General features: G+C 52.2%; 1 protein-coding gene across 8 annotated transcripts in view; it reads right to left on the bottom strand.

Moving 5' to 3' along the window:
- The window catches only part of VRK3 (VRK serine/threonine kinase 3), a 38,219-nt gene that overhangs the window by 6,657 nt on the left and 6,498 nt on the right, over nucleotides 1-25,064 (bottom strand). For 4 of the 8 annotated variants that reach the window (XR_005214336.1, XM_037819475.1, XM_037819476.1 and 1 more), the window contains 10 exons: nucleotides 22,522-22,661; nucleotides 17,685-17,831; nucleotides 16,331-16,525; nucleotides 13,236-13,300; nucleotides 10,984-11,050; nucleotides 9,290-9,374; nucleotides 8,984-9,089; nucleotides 5,959-6,051; nucleotides 4,777-4,909; nucleotides 3,575-3,695 (listed from right to left, as the gene is read on the bottom strand). Coding sequence is in view for 5 of the 8 variants with exons in the window: in XM_037819475.1 (XP_037675403.1) it covers nucleotides 3,575-3,695; nucleotides 4,777-4,909; nucleotides 5,959-6,051; nucleotides 8,984-9,089; nucleotides 9,290-9,374; nucleotides 10,984-11,050; nucleotides 13,236-13,300; nucleotides 16,331-16,525; nucleotides 17,685-17,831; nucleotides 22,522-22,661 (1,152 nt within the window). In the remaining 3 variants the exon portion in view is untranslated. The other 4 variants (XR_005214338.1, XR_005214337.1, XM_037819479.1 and 1 more) reach the window with 3 other exon arrangements.

Genomic DNA, 25,064 nt, shown 5'->3' with positions numbered 1-25,064 from the left:
TTTAAGCACGAATATATAGATACATATATTTACACATATGTGCACACACACATAGCCCTGGACCACTAAGGGAAACGAGTCCACTGCCCTTGCTCCGTCCTCAGGCCCTCAGCCTGCCTGCATCTCTGGCCTGGGCTCCCAGGCTGCCTCCCCACTGTCCACCCAGTCCCTGGGCCAGAACCCCGGCACTGTCCACCCCTCAGATCAGACCAGAAGCCCCCAGCCCCGCCCTCCTGTCTCCCAGCCCTCCCTTCCCCACTCCTCCTCTGTCCCCACAGCTCGAGGCCCAGCTCAGGCTCTTCTTCTCTCCCTGGACCCCGGCTGCCTCCCCAGTGTCTCTCCTCCAGCCAGGCCCCCACGGGGTCTTTCTGCTCCACCCCTCCCGGCTGTCTGTCCGTGTGACCTCTGACTTCTGGGCCGGGACCGAATCTGACCTGTGCCTGTGTCTTGCCCGCACCAGGCCTTGCACGCCAGGAGCTGGGGGAGATCAGCCTCTCTCTCCTTCTACTTAATCACTGTGTCTTCATGAGTTGGAATGCACAAGACATCAATAAGTATGTGTTGGACGGAGGGCAGAGGGCACTGTACACCAGTCAAAAGTCTTGAGAAGGACGTGGCAGGGTGCAGCGGTCTCGTGGGTTCCCTGCTTCCTGCCTCGACTCACTCAGCAGAGGCCGGGCCAGCGGGCCCAGAAGGGCCGCCCGGATGGACTGCTACCCTCAGAGGGACGCCTGCCGGGCCCGGCTCTCAGGCTGTGGGTGGGTTCTGGGGCTCTGGGTGCACTGCTGTTCCCAGTAATTTCGTTGGTATTAAATGATCACTATGACCTGTTTCATTTACAGGCATTCCTTGCTTTATCAAGCTTTGCTCTATTGTGCTTCACAAATATTTTTTTTTTATAAATTGAAGGTTGTGGCAATCCTGCATTGAGCAAGTCTATTGGCGCCATTTTTCCCAGCATGTGCTTACTCCAGGCCGCTGTGCATGTTGTTTTTTTAGACATAATGCTACTGGACGCTCAATAGGCTACAGTAGAGTGGAAACTTCCATATGCACCAGGAAACGAAGAAATTCGTGGGACTCATGTTGCTGCTATCTTCGCTGTACTGTGGTGTCTGGAGGCTGCAGTATCTCCAGCGTGTGCCTGAGCCCTGTACCTCCCGCAGGCATGGCAGGGCCGCAGGTGACGGCTCCGTCGACAGTAAAGGGGAAGGCGGGGAGCTGTGCGAAGGGGACGGGGACTGCTGTCAGAAGGGGAGGGCCGGGCGGGTCGGACCCTGTGGGCCTCGGGCTGCTGGTGAGAACAGGATGCCAGAGGTGCCTGGCAGGTACCAGCACAGAGACTGGCACACAGATGCCTTCAGGAAACAGCTTCTGAATGAACGAACAAATGGATGGAAGGAAGGATGGATGGATGGAGAGCTCACGTATGTGCAGGCCTGTCTGCCTAGAAACCCGGCCATCCCCGCCTGCCTGCAGCTCCTCTGCTCTCCACAGACTTGGCTCGGCCAGCGTCTCCTGGGACAGGCGGGTCACGCGCCTTCTTCCTGCTCCCACAGTGCCCCGGGCAGCTCCTGGACCCGGCAGCACCTGCTTCCTGACTGTGTCTCGGCCCAGGCAGGGGCCCGCATTTGTTCCGTCACTCCTTCTCTCCTGGGGCTGGGGGCTCAGCGGTGAGGAGGGCCGGGGGGGTTCTGCCCCAACATGGGCACCAGGGCAGTCTGCTCCAGGCCACCTGGCGAGTTCTCCCCTTTCAGAGCAGACCCCCAGGGTGCGGTGGCCACCGGCCAGGCGAGTCTCCCTGCAGCCTGGGGCGCAGGTCCTGCCTGGAGGAGGACAGCCCCTGCTCGCCCCTCACCACGCGCCTCCCTCTGGCTGGAGGTGGTGGCAGCAGAGCGGCCTCCTTGGGCCCGAAGAAGGCAGTCGGGAGTTGAAGGGGCACGCGGTCTGGACACCCCAATGCCCTTGTCCTCCTTTCTGCCTTGGGGCTTCTGGCGAGAAGAAAGGTTAGGGTCTCCTTCTGCAAGTAGCTCAGCCTGGACCCTGACGACAAGCAGAAGCAGCTTAGGAACCTCAGCCACGCCCGTGCTCTAGGGTCCACATCCCTGTGGTCCCGAGCTGCCAGCTGGGGCCGCCTTCTTTTCACGTGGCTTCTTTTCAAAAGGAACCTCGGACTCATGACGAGCAGCGGAAGCCAGTGCCGCCTGCCACGACCAGAGGGTACAGGCAACGGCTCGTGCCCCAGCTGGGGTCTGACATAGTGGCCTGAGCTGCTCTCCGGTGGGATGGGGGCTTCGTCTCTGGGCTGCCCATGTCCTCACGAGCATGTCAGCTTCCCGAGGGCAGGGCTTTTATCTGCTTTGTTCTAGAACAGAGACTGGCATGTGGCAGGTGCCCAACAAATACCTGTCGGGCAAAGGAAGGCTGTGTCTGGGCCACCAGACCACCGGTAGCCCCCCACTCAGGCAGGGCTGGAGTTGAGGTGGAAGGGCCTGCTCTGGACTCGAGCGGCCTGGGCTGAGTCCCGGGGCCTCTCCCCCAGTGCCATGTGACCAGGACTGGTGACCTAAGCTCCCCGAGCCTCGACGACAAGAGTGTTGACCTTAGCGATGCTGTGAGGACGATGTGGGGAAGCGTGGGGACTAGTGTAGACGTACGTGCGATAGATGCACAACAGCCTCCAGCAGGGAGGCCTGGCACCCAGCAGTCCTCCACGTCAGGTGAGAGGTGACCAACTCCTGAGCATTCAGGAGCAGAGGCCTGAGGAGGGTGAGGGAAGGGCTCCCTGAGGGAGTAACAGTTAAGCCAAAGCCTGGAGGACGTGCTTCACGGCCTGGTGCCACTTCTGCCAACCACACATGCACCCGACGACGTCATGTGCTCTTCAAGGGGAGGGATGCATCCAAACAAGCAAGTTCAGCACAAGTGGTCAGAAGCTGTGCACTGGCCATGTAGCTAAGGGTCAAAGCCACAGTGCTGAGGGAAAGCTGCTGTCGAGACTCAGGGCCCAGTCCCAGTTAGGCCAATGACACATGCGGCACCACCACAACCACCCAGTACATCCCAGCAAATCTATCAGTAGAACTTACGGCAAGTATGTTAGGTGGGTACCCATGGTTGAGGGAAGCAAGATGGGGGAGAAAGGAGGAAATGAAATGAAACGAGAGGTTTAAGACGAGCCAGTGACACTGCACTGAGGCCCGAGAGGGGCAGCGGACTCAGTGCCGTTTGCTGGAAAACAAAAGTTGAGAGGGACCTGGTGGTTTACCAGCAGAGCTGAAGGAGGGGCCCCACCTGCTCGAGGTGCTCCTGTGCCTGGGATGAACCTGTGCTGGGCCCCGAGCCCCAGAAAGCCTCCCCAGCCCTGTGAGGTGGTCACAGATGGGAACTGTCCTGCAGAGAGAGGTTCAGCTGCTCACCCAGCCCCTCACTGGTGTCCAGTGCCCACGTGCCCGTCTGCTGGGCTAGACTGCAGGGCATGCCCAAGGGCCCCAGGGGCTGTCGGTGCTGCTGGGAGCCACCCCCTTCCTGGCCCCTGTCTGGTCTGAGCTCCCACCCCACTCCCCAGACTCACTTCTGCTTCAGCTTCATGATATTCTCAGTGCTGGGCAGGCAGTTTGTCCACGGCAGGAGCCCACAGAGCCACTTCACCATGCAGTAACCCAGGGCCTGGAGGTCGCTGCGGCGGGAGGGCGCTAGGGCGGGAGGGGAAGAGGCTCCACTCACTGACATGTCCACCCCCTCCTTCCCCTTTCTCTGTCACTGACGCAACCATCCAGACACGGGCTGTCTTGCCCATTCATTCACCTCCTCTTACTCTCTTACTCTTTTCTCACTCTCATACCCTCTCAACCACCCTGTGCCCACTCTCTCACCAGCTCCCTCCCTCATCCACTCACTCATTCAGTCCCCAGCACCCTGTCCCCCATTCAGAAAACCCAGGTGATGGTTTGACAGGGTCCCATGACAGTCTAGCGGGAAAGATGGTTAGAGCAAAGGCTTACCTGAGTGAAGAAGGGGACAGAACCTACCATGAGGACCCGCAAGGATGGGCTGAACCCAGCCTCGATGGGGGAGGTGAAGGAGACCGAGAGAGGTTTTATTTTCCCTAAATCTCCTAACTACATAATTTACACATGCCTCATATAAGCACTCAACAAACCCTGAGGGATGCCTGTGCCAAACCTGCCAGGTGATGCTGGAGACAAGAGGCATCATCCTCCGTGACAGAAGCGCTCAGCTGGGGGTGGGGGTGGGGACAGGCACATGGGAAAGAAGGACCAAGACCTCCTCCCCCTGTGGCCTCTCCCTGGATGACCTCATCCTCCCCCAGGGCTTCAGCTGACAACTCAGGAGATGCCCCTGAGATCTGAGCTTCTAGTCCGATGCCCCACCCCCCACCCCCCGTGTTCCAGACACAGACAGCCCGCAGCCTCCTCGACAGCCCCTCCCGGATGACTCTTAGGCAACTCTCAAATACCACGTGTGTTCAGACCCCAAATCCCAACCTCTGACCTGCTGTCCTTGGTGCTGAACCACCAGCACACCCCAAAGCGACCAGCCCCTGTCCGTGGTGCTGAACCGCCAGCACCTTCCAAGGCAGCCAACCGCTGTCCATGGGGGCTGAGCAGCCCTCAAAGAGCCTGAATCCCACCCACACCCCCCCCCCCCCAAACACACACAGAGCCCCCATCATCTCCACTGTGTCTGGCCACCCGGGGTCCATCTTGGCACGAGGAGCACATCACAGTCCAAACCTCTCTTCTGGCTACTCACCGCACCCCCTGTGCAGGTCCATGCTAATGAACTCCAGGTCCCCCTCATGCGGGTTCCTGCTGCCCTCTACGTAGGCCACATGTTTGCCACCTGGGGCATAGCGGAAGGCGAAGCCGTAACCCACCAGGGTCACCTGTGGGCGTGGGGAGAGGCATCTGGTTTGGAGGTTAAAACAACCCGTCCATTATAGACAATCTATTGTTAAGTTATGAAATTAAAGGCACACATTACAGACAGTGTGGGCTCAATGCCAGCTGTCCTCCAGCACTGTGCAACCTCGGGCAGGTTAAGGAACATCTCTATGTCTCAGTTTCTATTTTTAAAATGAAAATAGTGATGGTTCCTACCTCACTGGGTTTTTATGAGGCTTAAATGAGTTTAAAACAAAAAGTCAAGTGTCTCTCTGAAAGACACATAAAGTCAGCCATTTCTTCTTTTTAACAGCTGCATGTTATTCCAGTGTATGGATAGTGATAACTTGATTCTGCTTGTGTGGTCCCTCCACCCAATTCTGATCTCGGTCCATGCAATTTAGGTGGGGCTCACCTGACCTGTTTCCACTGGAGTCACTAAATTGAGGGGATTTAAGCCTGACTTTGTTCATGGCAAGTTTGTCACCATGAGGGAAGAGAATCTGACTGAAAATGAGCAATGCAGAAGCAGCAAGAAGAGTCTAAAGACGGAAGAGTCTGCTTCCCAATTACAGATTTTTATTTCCTAGGTCTAGTCATGCCCGAAGCCAGCAAAGGCCCGGAGTTTTCCATTCCATGGACCAATAAATTGCATCCTTCCACCCCCCACCCGTTTTTTCCCCTTAAACCCTGTTAATCTGGGTTTCTGTCATTTGCAACTGAAAGAGAACTAATATAATTAGAGTTATCTTGAAACACTATTTCATCAGTACTGACTGGGAATATACTTTTTAAGGTATTATCCATTTTACTATTACAATTGATGTTGTCAGGAGCATCTTGTACATTTATCTTTGAACAGCCCCACATATAAATATGGATGGATAGGATACATTCTTAAAGAGGCTTTTTTTACTTATTCATAGTGACTCTTTATATATGATGGCTATCAATTCTTTGTCCGCAAGCACTGTGAAATGAATTGAGGCTTTGGGATAGATGGAAGCCTGAGCCCGGAGAGCCCCCAGGGTGGGGAGGACCTGGTTTTTACCTGGGTCAGGTCCTCTGGATTTACAAAGATATTCTCAGCTGTCACATTTCCATGAACATATTCATTTTCATGGAGGAACTCCAAAGCATCCAGCTGGGGGAAGAAGCAAGCAAGCATCTCCATGAGCAGCCTGACTAACACGAGGCGGCCGATGCAAACCCTGTTGCAGGAACCCCCACCAAGAGCCTGTGACCATGCAGGGCTGCCTGTGACCAGGAGTAAAGTCTGACTAATTCCAGGTGCAGCTTCAGGGAAGCCACTGGGATGGCACAATTATGCCATGTCCTCTAATTAGGCTTTTAAAAAAATCAGCAACAAAGTTAGTATTTGGTTTACCTCCTGCATCTCTTAGTTGATCACAAACTCAGGAAGGGAAGAAGGGGGTTATTTATTGCCCCCCTCCAAAAAAAAGAAAACCCAACACCCATGTACGTCAAGGAGTTCCTCTCTTAGTGATCAGAAACAGTCAAGAAATTGATATTTTCATCTCCAGCTCTGACTTTTCCCCTGAGCTCCAGGCCACACAGTGAACTGCTGAGATACTTTTTTCACCTGAATATCTAAAAGACCTTTTGAACCTAAAAAGTTCAAGCCAGAATTCTAGGTTTTCACTCCCAAACTTGTTCTTCTAGTCTTCTCCATGGGACATCCTGCTCCATTACCTCCCTCTTCCCTCAGCCCGTATTGAATCCATCCCCCCGAGACCCACAGGTCCTGCTGCTAATCGTCCTGCCCTGTCCAGGACACCATCCCTGCTCTAGTTGCCCCCACTGCATCCACACTCACCGCCCCACGGCCCGTTCTCCACAAAGTAACTCAAGGGACCCTTTTGCATGTTTCTCAGATGTCAGTACCACAGGAGACCCATCCAGTCATCCAGCAACAATTAGCTTGTATTGAAGAGTCTACGTGAGGATTTGTATTCCTGGCTAATCTGACCTCTTGCCACAGCTATCGTTACCCTGCCTGCCAGCATATGGAAGTATTTTGATATTGTAACACCCGGGAAGGCCGGCCCAATTAGGATGGCAGCCTTCGGTTCCATGTGTGTGTAACACCCAGACTCACCCAGGTGGGGCCCCACGTGTGTTTATTTTGCTCTGAGCCCACCTTTGGCAGGGCCTTTCTGTGTGATCTGACAGAAGGTGCCCCTCAAACGAGGTTTTGCAGTTGCTTCTGTAAAGCACCTGGGACCAATTTACATGTTAACTTCTCAGTTTGGGGGGTTCCTAGACCACCCAGGTGGCACACATTTGAGCCCCCAACTCACAGGAAGGCAGGCCTGTGTTGACAAATTTGTGTTTTTCCCCAGACAGGGCCTGGCTGACATGGTCTGCTCCTTGCTGCTGCCGGCAGGGGAGTTTCTGTCCCACCCCTTCGGCCCCAGCTTCAAGCGGGGGTCTCGGCTCCTGCATCACCCCTCTTCTCATGCTGGCCCAGCTCTTGTCTCCCAAGACCCAAGCCGGCAAGCTCCGGCTCCTCCTTCCTGCTCCTTTCAGTTCCCTCTTCATTTTGGGACCCTGGGGATCCCCCTCACTTTCTTGCATTAAAAGTATTTGCTTCACGCTGACATATTCAGTGGCAAAGGGGCAGGGTACAGGCAACTTACTTTCAAATAATTCAGAAAAATTATAAACAGCTAACACAGAGGTAAAGCAAGTGGGGTGAAGGTTAACAAAGGGGTTTTATACTATTCTTGCAACTTTTCTGCCAGCTTGAAATTACTTCCAAATGAAGCTTTGATGTATCTTATCCAGCAGCGCCAGCTGCTTTGCAGTGGGAGGTTCCCAAGCTACAGATGCTGCACTCTCATCATGGACGGAAATCTCCACGGAGGGCAGTGGGAAAGCAGCAGGCACCGTGCAGATGTGAGAAGCCTCATTTTTGCAACAGCTGGGAGGACAGGGGTCCTTCCCCTGCTGTAAATCAGCTCTCCAGGACCCCTCACTGTCCCTGGCAACACCCCATTCACAGGGCGGGAGGGCTCTCCCCCCAGGTACCCCTGCCCCCTCTCCCCCCACAGGTCTTGGCTTAGAGACAGCCTCCACCAGGAAGCCCAATCTGACCCCTTCTTCCAGCTCCCACAGTCCCCGATCACCCCACCCCCTGCCCCCAGCCTGCTCATCGCTCCGGTTCTATGGAGCACCAAGAACCTGGAAGACACGGGGCACTGACTCAGGCAGGGCAGGGCTGAGCCCATCCCAGGGGCAGGAGAGACACACGGGACAGGGAGGGACAAGGCCACCAAGGCATCAACCTGGCTGCAATGGATTTGGCCCCCAAAAGAGGTCTGGCTTTTGTCCCGGCTCCTGGGGGTGGGAGAAGCTCTAAATCTGTGGAATTTCCCGTGACAGGAGTGTCTTGGTTATTTGTGATTCCCAACCCCCCACCCCAGGATAGCAGATGCTGATGTGTCCCAGCATGGGGGGGCCACGACAGAAAGACCTACTGGGTGACTGGAGCCACAGCACGCCAGCCCACATCAGCTCATGCCACCCCCGGCCCCCGGCCCTCTGGGAGGGGAGGGGACTGCAGATTGAGCTCCGCCACGTGGGCCTCAACCCCATCAGTGATGCCTACGTCACGAGACCCCACAGAAACACAAATGTGCTTCCTCGGCTGGTCCACACTGTGCTGGGAGGGGGACATGTTCCTCTCCACAGGGAGAGGGCACGGAACTCGTGTTTGAGACCCTCCCGGACCTCGCCCTGTGTCTCTTTTTTGGTGCCTTCTTACTTGTATACGATAAATCTGTAATTGGGAGCACAGTACTTCCAGTGAGTTGTGCTGGTGAAATATCAACCCCCCGAGCTCAAGGCAGGTGCCCGAGGGATGGCCTCATGGGGGCTGTGGAGCTTGGCCCAACCCTGGGAAGGCAGTGGCAGAAATGAATTGTGGTTGGTGCCAGAACTTAAAGCAGCATCAACGTGCGGCCCCCAGTGACCAGCTGGGGGAGTGGGTGTTGAAGATGGCACCGAAAAAACAGATCAACAGATGCAGATGCGAGTGACTCCCGGGCACGTACCAGGCGGCAGGCCACCTGGAACACACACCTCTCCGACATCACGTGCTTCAGGGTGTCATCCAGGGCCGACTGGAGGCTCCTCCCCAGCAAGGGGAGCACCAAGAACCTGGAAGACACAGGCACTGACTCAGGCAGGGCAGGGCTGAGCCCATCCCAGGGGCAGGAGAGACGCACAGGACAGGGAAGGACAAGGCCACCAAGGCATCAACCTGGCTGCAAACTGAGAAAGGAAGGAAGCAACCAACTGGCCAGTGGCTTCGGGGTCATGCCTGGTCCACGGCAGGTAGGAAGAAAGGGGCAGCTCACCTGTACTTGTCCTGGTGAATGCCAAAGCCAACACAGGTAGGGATGGCCAGGAACGGGATCGAGTACAGCTTCTTCCACTTGTTCACTGTTGGGGGGCAGGGGCCTGAGAGGTTAGAGCTCACCAGGGCCCGAGGCCCACAGGGACAACAGCCCATGGTCAGACCCAAGCTGCATCTCTGCGGGTGGGGTGACAGCAACAGGGCATTGGTGATGGGGTCAGGGAAGAGGCCCCTGAATGCCTGTGATCCTTGTCTGCAAGCGACATCTGAGGAAGTATGCTAGTTTGAATGTATTATATCCCCCAAAAGGCCATTATCTTTAATGTAATCTTGTGTGGGCAGACATATCAGTGTTGATTAGATTGTAATTCTTTGAGTGTTTCCAGGGAGATGTGACCCACCCAACTGTGGGTGATGACTCTGACTGGATAGTTTCTGTGGAGGTGTGGCCCTGCCCACTCAGGGTGGGTGTTAATTGGATTACTGGAGTATTTTAAAAAGAGCCACACACGCCCAGATGCTTGCTACAGTCAAGAGGGACACTTTGAAGAATGCACAGGAGCTGAGAGAGGAGCTTCAGCTTACAGAGACATTTTGGAGACAGCCTTTGAAAGCAGATTTTTGCTCTGGAGTAGCTGAGAGAGGAGAAACACCCCAAGAGCAGCTAAGAGTGATATTTTTGAGGAACTGCAGCCTAGAGAGGAACGTCCTGGGAGAAAGCCATTTTGAAACCAGAACTTTGGAGCAGACGCCGGCCACGTGCCTTCCCAGCTAACAGAGGTTTTCCGGACACCATTGGCCAATCTCCAGTGAAGGTACCCAATTCTTGATGATTTACCTTGGACAATTTATGGCCTTAAGACTGTAACTTTGTAACAAAGTAAACCCCCTTTTTAAAAGCCAATCCATTTCTGGTGTTTTGCGTTCCAGGAGCATTGGCAAACTAGAACAGGAAGCATCTACAAATGAGGAATGAGTGGAAGGGACAAGGATGGCAGAACAACTCTGAATTCGTGTGCACAGCTGATAAGAGTGTTAAGTGCCTAAAGTGGCTGTGGACACTCTGACTTGGATTTGCATCTGCCCCTCATCCAGGACCTCTGGGATGCTATGGACCCTGTGATGTGCTGATAAGAGCTGAACAGCTGGTGTCTGGGAAAATGGGCCCTGACTGGTAGTGCCAACCCATTTCTGCAGTGTAAACAGTCCCCGCTGTGGCCAATTTCAAGCTACCACCGTGTCCTCACTGGACACGGAGCTGGGAAGAGTTTGGCAGTGGCACACCTCTGTGTGTTATTTCCACCAAACCAACACAACAGACATAAACAACCTTGAGGACACAGATGGTAGGAAACTTAGGAAAACCATCAGGAAGCAATGAGTTTTGAGTATTTGTTACCTTTGTTTTTAATGTAATCTATTCGATGGGAAGTTTACAAATTTAATTTCTAATAATGGTTGTATTTAACAACTGGCTTGCAACATTCCAGAAAATTTAACAGTCAGCTCTCCAGGGCTAGTATGAGCCTGCCCAGCATACAGTGTCTGTCCTTGGGATGACAGGAGCCAGGGTGTGGGCACAGAGAGGATGCCGTCTGGGTTTCTCTGCTCACCACTCCACCCCCACCCGTGGGAGAGGCTGCTGTCCCCTCCAGGCCAGCACCCACTCCTCCTGCCCACTTCCCTGCAAAGTACCTTGCAGAGGCTTGGCAGCCCGCTGGAAGAAGTTCTGCTCATTGAACAAGCGGCCATCCTTGGCATCCTGGTGGGAGATGGAGGGGAAGAAGGCTGGCACACGGGACTCTGTAGACTAGGGCCCTGAATCACTTCCCAGGGCAATACCAGTGAAGCAGCGGATCCCCACCAAGTGCCTGCATCAGAATCAAACACCCTAGAGGGCTGCACTGAACACATCAGAGCCTGAGTGTTATTTGCTGGTACCCATGACCCCCTTCTTTCTTCTATAATGGGATGCACAAGGTTTCCCTAGACACATGGACATCAGTTAAACACATTTCTCAGTCTCCCTACAGAAAGGTATGAGCACAGAACTGAGTTCTGGCCAGCAGGGATGTGAACACACAACTTCTAGGTTATGCCCTTCAAGGGCAGGGGCAGGCTCTTCCCTTTCCCAGCTGGCTGGAATAGAGATGTGACGGCGGGAGCTGGAGCAGCCATCTTGAACCACGAGATGGAAGCCAGGGCTTGAGGATGCTGGAGCAACAAAAGAGAAGGAACCTGGGCCCCTTGTCAATGCAACCACTAGATCAGCCCAGAAGATTCAGAAGGAAGAGGAGCTGGCTGGCTGAGAGGCAGGCAGAAAGAAAAAGAGCACTGGATAAGGAAAGAATCTAATATCAAAATCTTCATTTGAAGATTTCATGTCTTTCACATCTTCTATGAAGACAAAAAACCATAGTGCTGTGAAGGACACGGCATCAGTGATGTGGAGGACAAACTTTAAAACTTTCCCCAGAAGGCAAAAGAAAAGAAACAAAGAGATGGAAACAGTGTACGAGAAGGGACAGAAAAAGGAGAGTGATGACTGAGAGGCAAGGTACAAATAATTAGTGTTCACAAAGAAGGCACAAGACTAGAATCAAGGCAGTAATCAGACATAATAGAAGAAATGTTTTCTTGTTAACGGATCGAGTCTATACAGCTTGAAAAGAATCACTAAATCACATGCAAAAACATTGAAAAAAATAAGACTCAAACATAGCCTATTACATTTAACTTCTCAATATAGAGAATTCTCCTCAAAGCAGACCTATGGGGGAAAAAAAGGTTCCTATGAGGAAGAACAAAATCAGCTTCGACTCAGCCTCTAGAACTGCCCTGTCCGATGCAGCCGCCGCTGGCCACACAGGACAATCAGGTGTCTGAGACATGGCGAGACCAGACCGAGATGTGGCCTTCAGGGAACATCTGTCCAGCGGGGCTGGATGCAGATGTGGGAAGTAAGGAATGTTTGTGTGTGTCTGTGTGTGGGGGTACCTAAAGCCCCTGCCATGCTTCCAGCGCCTCAGCTTTGCCTCTTTTCTTTCTGGCAGGCGTGTGCATGTGCAGGAGGAGGGGCAGGCAGCGATGAAGTCCCTTGGCTAATCCCAGCTCCACACTCCCAGCTCTGTGACCCTGGGCAAGAGACAAGACCACCTCCCTGTGCCTCAGTTTCCTCCTCTGAGCTCACGACACAATTGCCTCAGAGGACCCCTGTGAGGCGAGGTGAGGCCCTGCACGCAGTGGCAGCCATGCCCGTGCACAGCCAGCCCACCCAAGCATTAGGTGTGAGTCCGTGAGCCTTTCCCGAGGGCTTGGGGGCTACAGAGGCTACTGCACCCAAGAGTGACTTGCAGCTTGTTGGGGCCACCGCCCGGGGCCTCCCTGGACACCCCAGATGTCCCGGGCCAGCTCATGCCCACAAGACTGCCTCTGTGCCTCGAATCCAAGAGAGGCTTGAGTCCAGGACAGATGAGGTGGCCCCCCTCGCCCCCAGGGCTTCACGCCATCCAGAATCCCACCCCTCCTGGACGGCTGCCCCCGTGGGAGCCCACCCCCTCTGGGGAAGCCCTTGGCCAGCACAGGACCCCCATCATTGCCTCTTCTGGTCTCGCCTGGAGCGCTGCAGATACAAAGGTACAAACTCATTTCAATTTCCCAACAGCCCTGGCCACTAGGAGGCTAATTCTCACCACAGCACAGAGGAGGAAACTGAGGCTCATAAGGACAAGCTCATGACACAGCAGAGCTTTGTTCTGATTCCAAAGCCCACGCTCTGAAGCAGCCCGATGGCCTCTGTGTAGGGGGGAGGGGGCTCTGGACCAGCTGGCCTCACTCTGCTGGGGTGTGGGAAAATCCGGATAAACAAAGAAGACAATAAAAATTGCCCCCCACCCCTTCTGCACTGCCCACCCTGCCCCCTGCCCCCCACCCCAGGCACCACTTACTAATTTGAGTGAATATCTTTGTTTCTGGGGACTCGACTTGCAGGCAGAGGCCAAGGCGGGCTCAACTGGGAGAGAACAAAACGGGGGCAGTTAGAATGCAGGGGTGGTCGGGCTCACCCCCAGACTTCCAGAAACGAGAAGCAGTTTGGCTCCCAAGTTCCTGCAGGGTCAAGTGCACGCTTGACCTTCAAGACCCACTCCTTCCTTCCTTCTGACCTTGATTCTCTTCCCTCTCCATGTCTAGCCACGCAGCAAGGAGTCAACACAGCAGTTCGCCACTGCTCCCCTTAGAAAAACCCAATTACAAGGACTTGGGGGGTTCCCACCATTCTAAGAACTGATAAAGGGGGTGCCTGCCCCTAAACCGTTTGAACCAACAATGAGGTTTACTGAACTGCTTTCCGTCTGGGTGTCTGGAATCTGAGAACGTGTGCCTGCCTATGTGACCAGCCCCCAGTAAAATCCTGGGTGCTGGGTCGCTAACCAGCTTCCCTGGGAGACAATGCTTCACACGAGTTGTCACAACTCGCCGCTGGAGGAAGCAAGTATGCCCTGTGTGGCTCCATGGGGAGGGGCTCTGGAAGCTTGAGCCCGGTTTCCCCCGGACTCCGCCCTGGGTGCCTTGTCCCTTTGCTGATTTTGCTGTGTCTCCTCAGCTGCAGAGTGGCCTCATCCAAGGCCACATCCCAGGACAGCCCATATCCAGTGACCAATCAAGGGGCACATAAAAGTCCAGCCACCCTGGCCCAAGACGGGAGCAGCGGAAGTGCTCAAGGACATGCAGGGTCAGCCCAGGCTGCTGTCAGGCCTGCAGCGCGGTGCCCCTCTCCCTCTGCCCACTCCCATTTCTTTTCCTGCCCCTCAGCAGGTCCCGACCCCTGGGGTCCACCCTAACCCTAACAACAACCAGAACCACTGGTCCAGCACTTGCCATCTTCCCAGGCACCATTCTAACCAGTTTAACCCTCATGACAACCACCCTGCGGTCGATCTCTGCTTTCCAGGTGAGGAAATGGAGGTACAAGGTTGTTATGTTCTCTGAACAAATTCATACAATAGCCACTGGCAGGCGCAGAAAACCAGCCCAGGGCACTGCACCCCACTCCCCTCCCACCCCCCGCTCCCAGGGCCACAGCATCCTCCCAGCCGGCAAAGTCAGAATCCTGCTGCGTCTGCTCAGGTGACCTGCCTTCCAGCCCGAGTCTTGGCCCCATCTTTGTTTGGCATGCCCATGTCTGCCCAACCTCTCTGCCCTGTGCAGAGTTTTAAAAAGCACTCAAAGAACCAAATCACAGCAATTCCACCAGAGAGCTCGATTAAGTCCCTCTACATTGGATGGTTTTGTGTCTCCACCCGCACCCCGGGAGCCTTCTGGTACCTGAAGACAATTTTGCTGTCAAGAATGGGGTGAGGCTGCCACTGGCATCTGGTAGGTGGAGACCAGGGATGCTAACCCCCCTACAATGCACATGGCAGCCCCCCACAACAAAGAATGATCCGGGCCCCAAGGCTGATGGCGCTGAGGCTGGGAAACCCTCGCCTAACTTAAAAGAGGGCAAACGATGTAAGTAAAACTCATTCCAGGGGACCCTGGGGGACCCCTCAGGCAGAAAGCAGTCGTCCTCCCCGAGTGGCTGAGGAGGAACAAGGGGGCCTGGGAGCTGCCCCAGGAGGGTCACCCGATATGTTATGGCCTGAAGGCAGCAAACACCAAGGGCAGGACTCAGCAGACGGGATTAAGTCAAGGAGGTCGGGATGGGGAGATTATCTGGATTGTCTGGGGGCCCAGCGGGATCCCAGTTCCTCAGAGGAGGACAGGCTGAGATGCAGCGACAGGAGCAGGGGCTGCGGTGATACAAGGAAGCGGTCACGGGCCAGGGAACACGGGCGACCCCCAGGCACCGGAAAAGCTGGGGATCCTTCTCCCCGGAGCCTCCAGCAGGGACACCCATTTCCGAACTGTAAGAGAGTGAATTTCTGCTGCTTTAAGCCACCAAGCCTGTGCTAGTTCATTATAGCAACAATAAGAAACTAATACCAAAAACAAAACAAAACAAAAACAAAAAAAGGAAACTAATACCAGCCCCAAACCTCAATCCACAGGGCAGAGGCTGTGGAGGGCAAGACTCAATCTACGATGGCTCCGCTTCCTGTGGTGGCGGCTTGCAGAGTGCACGGCAGTGAGCAGCTGGGAGGACTTATGCAATTAACAGTGGATAATGGTTACCTCCAAACGGCTCGGTAGGGCCCAAGGAGCCCTAGCCCACAATTAAGAACCCCGTGCCAGTCTTCCTTCCTTGCTCTCTCAAGCCATTTGGGATCTGCTTGGGAGGCCCACTCTGATCCTCAGAGACTTCTATTATGTAAGTAAAGAACTTTCATTTCCTCCCGGTCAACAGTCAACATTGGCCCCAAATCTTGGGTGGTGGTCCCTCCTGTGCCTGTGGGGTGTCCACACACGTGCCATGGCCTTATCACGTGGCACTTGGGCCCACTTCCCATGTTTGCAAAAAATTAAAGAGGAAATTGACAGTATAATGAAAGGACAGAAGTTTGTTAGAATTAACCAGGCAGATTTGACAAAGAACGAAATAAAATCTCTAATGATGAAAACTACAGTTGTTATAATTAGAAACTCAATGGGTGGTTTAAATTTCAGACTAGACACAGCTGAAGGGAGAATTAGTGAACTAGAAGTTGGAACTGAAGAAATTATCTGGAAAAGAGCATAAATTGACATAGTGATGGATAAAAGAGAGGCCAGGACACATGGCGAAGAGAATAACTGAAAGGCAGCAGATGAGCTGAAGAACTGCCCTCTTTGCACAGGAACGTCCTCCTTAGTTGGCTGAAGGCTCCAGCCCTCCCAGTCGCCTCCTTCCCTCCCAGCCTGCTGCACTCACTACACGACCAGCCTGGCCCTGCTGTGGGCCAGGTTTGCAGTCCCACGTCCAAGAGAAAGTTGTCTAGAAGTAGGTCGGCAGCTGGGGATATGGCTTCCACTCTATTCCTCTTCTAATAAAGGGGTCCCCTCCCCCTGCCCTGGCTCTACAACCAGCCCAGCCCAGCCGCTGGCTGCCCGGGATAAAGTGCACCTTCATAGAGAATGCCCTGGTCGCCCCTGGCCTGGAAGGACTTGAGCTTCCAGTGCTGCTTGCTCTTGTCTGTCAGCACCGTCCCTGTGGGCAAGGCCTCAAGCGAGGTGGTCACCCGGCTCCGCTTCCGTGTCTGAGGGCTTTGCCGGGCTGCCTGCGGGCTGCCTTTGGGGGTTGGGGGGCTGTTCCAGGACCCTGTGGGAGGATGTTCAGAATGGAGTAAAAGTGGCATCTGGGGGAGACGAGTTGGATGGGGGTGAGGCAACGCTCATAATTCTGTTCATTTATTCATTCTTTTATTCAACGAATGCTTCCTGGGACCTTCTATGGGCCGGGCCCTTTACTGGATGAGGCTGGGGACTCCCAGCCTGGTGGATCAGAACCAAGTCTGTGACAGGGCAGTGGAGAGGGATGTGGGGGCCCAGAGGAGGAAGAGACTGACTATGCCCAGAGAAGTCAAGGCAGGCTTCCTGGAGGAGGGGATATTTGAGCTGGGTTTTGCTGGATGAGTAGTTTACTAGGGGAAAGGGGCAATCTGGACATTCAACCAAAAATGCCCTGGAACATCCCATGGACCTGGCCCCTTGGAGGGCTCCAGCCTGGCAGGACCGAGGAAGGGGTGGTGAGGAGACAGAGGTGGATGGGGGAAGATGATGTGATCTGCCCCCATCCTCCCACCCCCAACCAACCCTATCCACCTAAGGCCCAGAATGGAAAGAGGGCTCTGGAGCTTGAAGGTAATAAGGGGCCAAAGGGGAGGTCCCAAGGGCTGAAGTTGCAGATCTAGCTGCTCTGGGGGGGCTTATACAGGTGACTCACACCTGGTCCCTGAATCTGAAAGACTCTCAGGCCAGAAAGTGAGGCAGAAAGGGTTGTGGAGCCTGGAAAGCTGTGTGCTCTGATGAGGGCAGCACCAGGCACCATGGGATCCCAGACAGAAAGGAGGATGCTGAGAAGATCCTGGTGCTGGGACAACCATTGTCAAGACCAGGAGTGAAAATCCCAAAAAGCATTTCCGAAACACGAGTGCTCTGTGCTTAGGGCTGTGGTGTGAGATGTAAAAGGAAGCAGACCACATGGGGGTGCCAGGCTGAAGAGCTTCAAATGTGGGGTGACAGGGACAGTGAGGGGCTGGGAGGAGTGGGGTTGGCTCTGGAGCCAGGTGGGGACAGACTGGAGTGGGAGGCTGGAGGCTAGGAAGCCAGGGAAAAGGGAGGGACGAAGGTCCAGGCTTGGGTAGGTGATGCCTGGGCTGGGGTCATGGCAGCTTCATCCCAAATGCTTTTTCCCAGCATGGTCAGGTGACCAACCCTTTCCCTGCCCAGACGCAGGCCAGCCTGACCCCAACTCTTACCTTTGGGCCTCACAGATGGACTCAAGGTACCTTCGGACCCAGAACTGTCACCGTCTGAGAAGGAGGATGATAATGAGGTGACAGAGTTGGACCACTTCACTTTCTTGGAGGACTTTTCAGAACTGGAGCTCAGCTCTCTCCTTGAGCCTAGAGAAAGGCAGACCAAATGTAAACTGCAGTTACAAAGGCCCTGTCCAGACACCTCAAGCTGGAAACCCTGAGGTCACATTCAACCACTCACATTCCCTCCTGCTTCTTCCACCATCTAAATATCTAAGCAAACATTTCTTCCCTTTCAGTTATTCTCTTCTCCATGTGTCCTGGTTCTCTTCTCCATGTGTCCTGGCCTCTCTATCTACCATCACTATGTCAATCTGTGCTCTTCTCCAGATAATTTCTTCAGTTCCAGTTCACTAATTCACCCTTCAGCTGTGTCCAGTCTGAAATTTAAACCACCCATTGAGTTCCTAATTACAACAACTATAATTTTCATCATCAGAGATTTTATTTCGGTCTTTGTCAAATATGTCTGGTTAATTCTAACAAACTTTTGTTCTTTCATTATCCTTTCAATTTCTTCTTTTATTTTTTTGAAGACATATTAGACACACTTAGTAAACATTCTGATCTGTTAATTCCCAAGTCTATGGCCTTTGCAGGTCTGTTTCTGCTACTTGTTGTTTCTCCTGACTCTCACGGTGGCTTGGATTGGGAACTCATGTTCCTTGGAAGTTTATCTGTGGGGTTCTCTGAGATGTGTCTTCAAAGAGTGTTTCCCAAGAGAAGTTTATTGGTAAGGAAGTGGGGAGGCACCAATCTTACCACCTGAAACTAAATTTTCAGCTTTGGTTTTTTGGGCCACACATATCTATACAAATTCTGGCCCTGCACTGGTGAGAATGTGAGTTTTTGATTAGGAATTCTCAGGAAATACAGAAGGAAGGTGGCACACATGGCTGAGGGTTCATCAACATTCATTTTATCATTTGGGATTGTGTTTGGCTGCAGGTAACTGAAAATATTACAAAGGAAGACTTTCCTCCTCTTTTCACCCATAACCAAGGCTGAGACAGACAAATGTCCCCACCATTTTCTCTGCAGAGCAATTTCTTTTGTTCTAGTTTAGGCATGGAGAAGTCCCAGATTTGAGAGATTTCCAGTCTCACCTCCTGCACTGTGTGGTCCCCAAGCTCTGTCTCCTGCAGTTGCTTGAAACCCAGGCTCCAGGCCACCAATGACCAGCAAACAGCCCCAGGACTAATGCCACCAAGAGTACTTGCTTAGCCCTGCAGCTCTATGTCTCCTTGTTTCTCACTTCCATGAAATTCCCTTATTTTCCTGACATTCAGAAAAGTATGTTCTTTATATTTTATCCAGCATTTTTAGGTATGCTGAACCCTAAGGTGTCTTTAACTATTACCTGTCTGCCATAGTGCCACCCACTTGCTAGAAACCTTTCTGTGGTTCCCCGCTACAACGATGACTGAGAGCAACATGGAGTGGCACATCTACAAGTCACGGATCACAGCATTGCCAGCCACCACCAAAAGACAGGAGCAGGGCAAGGAAAAGATTTTCCGTCAGAGCTTTCAAAAGCCACCAACTCTGCTGACACCTGGATTTTGGACTTCTGGCCTCCACAACTGGGAGAGAATGAATTTTTGTTGTCTTAGACCCCCCAGTTTGTGGTACTTTATCATGCCGGCCCTAGGAAACTAATAAGAGAGGCCTTCCTTCATCCCCCAGAAAAAGCATTCACATATACCCCTAAATGGATTCCATGGCCCACTTCCCTTCTATTATCACATTCCCAATGGGTAATTGCTTATTCGACATCTGCCTTCCCCACAGCATCCCTGGTGACAAACATGGCACTAAGCACACAATAGGCAGTCAATATATTTTTGCTGACCAGGTGAATGAATAATGAATCAGACCCTAGCCTGGCATTAGGGAAGGCAGCGGTTAAGAAGTGAAGTCAGGCCCAAGGCAAAGCCTGTTGGCATCTGCCTGGAACGTAGGCACAATGTAGGAGGTGGAGAAGCCATCTTGAGACCTCAAGGCAACAAGCATAGGGGAACGAGATCCTAAGGATGGCTGAGGGGAAAGACAGGAGGAGCCTGGGTCCCTTACAGTTCATGGGGCCCCCAGTCCAAATTCTGGGCTGCCGCTCCAGGCTCTGTTAGTAGGAAAAATAAACCCATCCACTCGCTGAAACTCTTGTAGTAGTGTTTTTGGTTACCTGCAGCCAGACACACTCCCCAGGGCTGAACTCGCAGCCCTGTGAGCTGGCTTCCTTCTGAATCCTTCAGATGAATAAGCCTTCTTTGATTTACCAATGTAGTACCTGTGCTGGGGTTTTCCACTGGTTGGGACCTGCCACTGACATTCTGCTCATTCATTCAGCTTGTCAATAATATTTCTCAGCATCTAAGTTTGTGCCAACCACTGGTTCCAGGTGCTGTGCAAACATCAGGTTATGAAACACAAAAATTCCTGTCCTAATGGAGCTAACACACAAGAGCAACAGATAACAGGGACAAAACTGCATTTACTGTGTTTCCTACTGATAGGTCCTGTGCCAGTTTGGACATATTATGTCCCCCCAAAAGCCATATTCTTTATTGCAATCTTGTGGGGGGAAGATGTATTAGTGTTGATTAGGTTGGAATCATTTGACTGAGTGTTTCCATGGAGATGTAACTCAATCAACTGTGGGCAATATATTTGATTAAATTATTTCCATGGGGATATGGGACCCACTCATTCAGGGTGGGTCTTGATTTAATCACTGGAGTCCTATGAAAGAGCTCACAAACAGAAGGAGCTCAGAACAGCTGGGAGGGACATTCTGGAGAGAAGCTAAGAGCTGACACTGACGCTGACACTTGGAGACGCTTGAAGACATTTGGAGATGCTAGCCCAGAGTTTTCTCAGAAGAAACTAAGAGAGGACCTCAATGCTTAGATGCACAGGAACTGCAGAAGACATTTCGGAGAAAGCCAGTTTGAAATGTAACCTGGGAGCAAAGGAATAGAGCATAGCACATGCCAGCCACATGCCTTCACAGCTGACAGAGGTGCTACAGACGCTATCAGCCATTCTCCAGTGAAGGTATCATCCTGTCAATGTCTTAGACTGGACACTTTTATGGCCCTAGAACTGTAAATCTGTAACTTAATAAATCCCCTTTATAAAAGCCAATCCATTTCTAGTATTTTGCATAACAGCAGCATCAGCAAACCAGAACAGGTCCTAAAAAGAAATACAAAGCAGGGAAGGTGGATAGGCAGCAGGGAGGCAGAGAAGATGCACTTTTAATCAGGATGTCAGGGAAGGCCTTTCTGAGAAGGGAACAACTAAATAAAGACCCGTGGGAGGCAAGGGAAAGGGTCACACAGACAGAGGAGGGAGGAACAGCCCAGGCAGAGGGAACAGTGAGTGCAAAGGCTCAGAGACCCCAGCCTGCCTGAGGTGTTGAGGATCAGCGAGGAGGCCAGGGTGGCCGGGGCAGGACAGGCAATGGAACGAGGGTCAGGAGACGAGGTCAGAGAGGGACGGGGACCTGATCACGCAGGCCTCCCGTGGGAAGGTGGTGAGCAGGGGAGCACAGGATGGGACTCTGGTTTTAACAGGATCCCTCTGGCCACCAGGTAAAGAAAAACACAGAAGCAAGGGAGGGAGCAGAGAGAGCAGGCACGGAAGGGTCCGGTCCAATACTGGCGAGAGATGATAGACAGCGACCAGGGTGGTAGCCGAGGGGGTGGAAGAAGTGGTCAGGTCCTGCACTTCATCCTAAAGCCGACAGGACTTGCTGAAGGATTGGATGTGTGTGGGACGGGAGAAGAAAGAAAGAGGACTCAAGGATGACTCCCGAGAAACCGGATAAAGAGAGCTGTCATTTACTGTGATGAGGAGGTCTCGGGAAGGGGCAGGCATAGCAGCGGCTCAGTTTCCAGCCTGTCTGGGTTGAAATGCCTACTGGACATCCACTAGGAGATGTCAAGTTGACCATCTGATACCTGGATCTGGAGTTCAGTGGAGACACAAAGGTGTAAGTTATCAACATATCAATGGTGACTGCTATGGGTTGAACTGCGTCCCCCCAAAAAGACATGTTCAAACCCCCAGTCCTGTGAATGCAACCTTATTTGGAAACAGGGTCCTGGAAGACGTGATTAGTTAAGATGAGGACAAACTGGGGTGGGGTAGGCCCTAATTCAATATGCCTGGTGTCCTTACCAGAAAAGGATATTTGGACATGTAGATGGTGTGCTGCTTTGGGGCTGTTATGCACCCCAGAAAAGGCCATGTTCTTTTAATCCACCCCTGTGTGTGCAGACCTGTTCTAGGTGGAACTTTTTGATCAGGCTGTTTCAACTGAGATGTGACCTGCCCCACTCAAGGTGGGTCTTAATCCTTCTCTGGAGTCCTTTATGGGAGGGTAAAGAGAGGGCTGAGAGAGAAAAGCCCTGGAGGAGCTAAGAGAGGACACACAGATGCTGAGAGAGAAAGCCACAAGTCAAGAGATGGGGAGGATGGTTGGCAAACACTGGGAGTGAGAGCAGGCAAGGAGGGATCTGCCTCTATGGGCTTCTGAGGGAGCCTGCCCCTGCAGAACCCTGTGACATAAAACATTACTATTGTTTTAAGCCACCTAGTTTTGGTACTTTGTTACAGCTGCTCCAGAAACTACGACAGCTTTAAAGTCACGAGACCGATGAGCATAGACAGAAGTCTGGGCCGGAGACGGGGGCATCTGCCCCCCTCCCAAACACACACGCATGAACACATGTGACCCTCAATCCAGGGATAAGCTCAAAGCCCTGGTTCTTACCTCGGAAGGACGTCACAAATGGTTCAACAAAAGTTGGGGGCTCCTCATGCTCCTGGGTTGGCAGAGGTTTTCCACAGTAGGGGCAGAACTTAAATGCCTCTTTGATGCTTTTGCCACAGGCTGGACAGAAGGCGACCATTCTACAAAACAGAAGAGGTGGGCAGGAGGACAGGGAGCTGAAAGAAAACCTTAATCCACTGCCAGCGAGTCAAAAATATTGCCATCATCACCCGAGCTCCCCATGGTTATGAGGTTGCCAAGGGGAGGATAATCATCACAGTCTGAATGCATTCCCTACAGAACTGGCCGCTGCCAAAACATGTTCCTTCCCACTGTGTGGAGCCCCCCACCATCTGCCTCTCCCTCATGGTCTAGGGCAGGTACAAAGCAGAACAAACACAAAGTGAAACTGCAGACCTCAGAAAAGATGCAGGGTGCCTTGAAGCCCACGAACGTGATGCTGGAGAACTGCAGAATGTGCGCTGAGGGTGCCACCTGGGGTCTTCGACTGTATCTGTGATGTTTATTTCTTAAGCCATATGATGGGTATGGGAGAGATGGTCAATGCTCACTAAATACCCAATGTCTCTCCTATGCTTCCCAGCCTGCCTTGCAGTTAGGATGGAGTCACATCACCGGTTCTGGCCAATGGCTCGTGAGCGAATTATTTCCTGGCTGGGGTGTCTCCTGCAGGGGTGGCCCTGGAGGCCGCGTATTCCGGACAGCGGAGTTACAAGAGGAAGGAGGACTGCCAGGCCCACAATGGAATCTCCTGATCGACCGGTAAAGTTAGGTTGTATCAAGCTGCCGAGATTTCAAGGTTTATTTGTTACTGCAGCACAGCTTATCCAAGCTTGACTGATTTAGTGAGATAATGGATGTTCACATTATTGTCTAAGCCTCGGGTGGCTCTGAAATACTTCCTGATGCTTTCCAAAAATCAAAAACACAACCACATGATGAACACATAACTATGTTATCATACTGTGGACAGTGGATTGTATACCATGGATGATTGTATGGTGTGTGAATGTATTTCAATAAAACTGAATTTAATAAAAAAAACAAAACAAAACAAAACAAAACACAACCACACCCAGAGCGCATGACACACGAGGATATGGCAGGGTCATGCCAGTTAACACATGAGGAGAAAATCATCCAGGATGAAAGTGCAATGTGCACTTCAAATGAATATCTTCTGAATAGCAAAAGAAAAGATCCCTTTATCTGTTCTTTACTCTAAGACTTAGTATAGGGTAGCAATTAAAAGCTGGAGCATCAAAATATAAGCCCAAATGAACTTGTGCTTATTTCATTTCACCCTGTAAGAAAAGTTTCTAATCAAATCCTTTTCCATTATTCGCTGTCAAGGCTGGTCTGAGTTGTAACTGCTAAACAGAGGGATCCTTGGAGCACAGGCTCTGGTTCCAGGCTGCTGGATTTGAGCTCCAGATCTGCCACGGGCTGGGCAGGGTCCAGAAATTACTTCATCTCTCTGTGCCTCAGTCTGCCCAGCTACAATATGGAGATTGTTACAATAATTACCCACCTAATAATGAGCCTTAAATGAGCTCATTTATGTCAAGTGCTGAGGGCAGGGTCCGGCCCACAGAAAGCCTTTTACATTCATGGTTGAAATTATTTTAGCATGTCCCATATTCTATTTATTATATTTTACTTGTTCATATTTCTATTCTTCCCTTTTCTGTTCCCCAAACTTTTGAGCTTTTCTGGCTTTTCCCTCTCAGTGCTAACTTTTGGAATTCCAGCACTTGCCCTTGAGAAGCACAGGCCACCTGAATAGCCATAGAAATCTCAGCCAGGCAAGGAGAAAAGCGTTCCTCTTTCCCTCCAGCTGCTAAAGAGCAGAAACCACACTGTGGCATAAACTGCCCTTCTGTTATCTCAGACTAAGGAGACGTGTACAACACTGCAGGACTGCAAACGGTGTTGCCAAGTGTCCTTTAATTCCAGGAAGTCTGTCATTTCGCTTGGCCGGCTAACTTAACCATGTGCTGTCCTGGTAACAATATATAAGAGGACGCCCCCAACTTCTGAAAGGTATTGGTACTTGTACTGATTTGAATGTGTTATGTCCCCCAAAACTCCATTATCTCTGATGTAATCTCGTGTGAGCAGACATATCCGTGTTGATCAGACTGTAATTCTTTGAGTGTTTCCATGGAGATGTGCCCCACCCAACTGTGGGTGATGACTCTGATCAGATAATTTCCATGGAGGTGTTACCCCACCCATTCAGGGTGGGTTTAGATTAAATCACTGGAGCCATATAAATGAGCTGACAAACAGAAGGAACTCAGTGCAGCTGTGCGTGACATTGTGACGAGCAAGCGAGAGTGACATTTTGAAGAGGAGCTACAGCCAAGAGGGACACTTTGAAGAATGCACAGAAGCTGAGAGAGTAGCTAGATGAGAAAGTAGCTATAGCTTGAAGAAGGCTGTTGAAAGCAGACTTTTTCTCTGGAGAAGCTAAGAGAGGACAAAACACCCCAAGAGCAACTAAGACTGACATTTTTGAG

The sequence above is a fragment of the Choloepus didactylus genome, chromosome 27, assembly GCF_015220235.1.
Source record: "Choloepus didactylus isolate mChoDid1 chromosome 27, mChoDid1.pri, whole genome shotgun sequence".
Classification (NCBI taxonomy): domain Eukaryota; kingdom Metazoa; phylum Chordata; class Mammalia; order Pilosa; family Megalonychidae; genus Choloepus; species Choloepus didactylus.
This window is presented reverse-complemented; position numbering and strand designations above follow the sequence as displayed.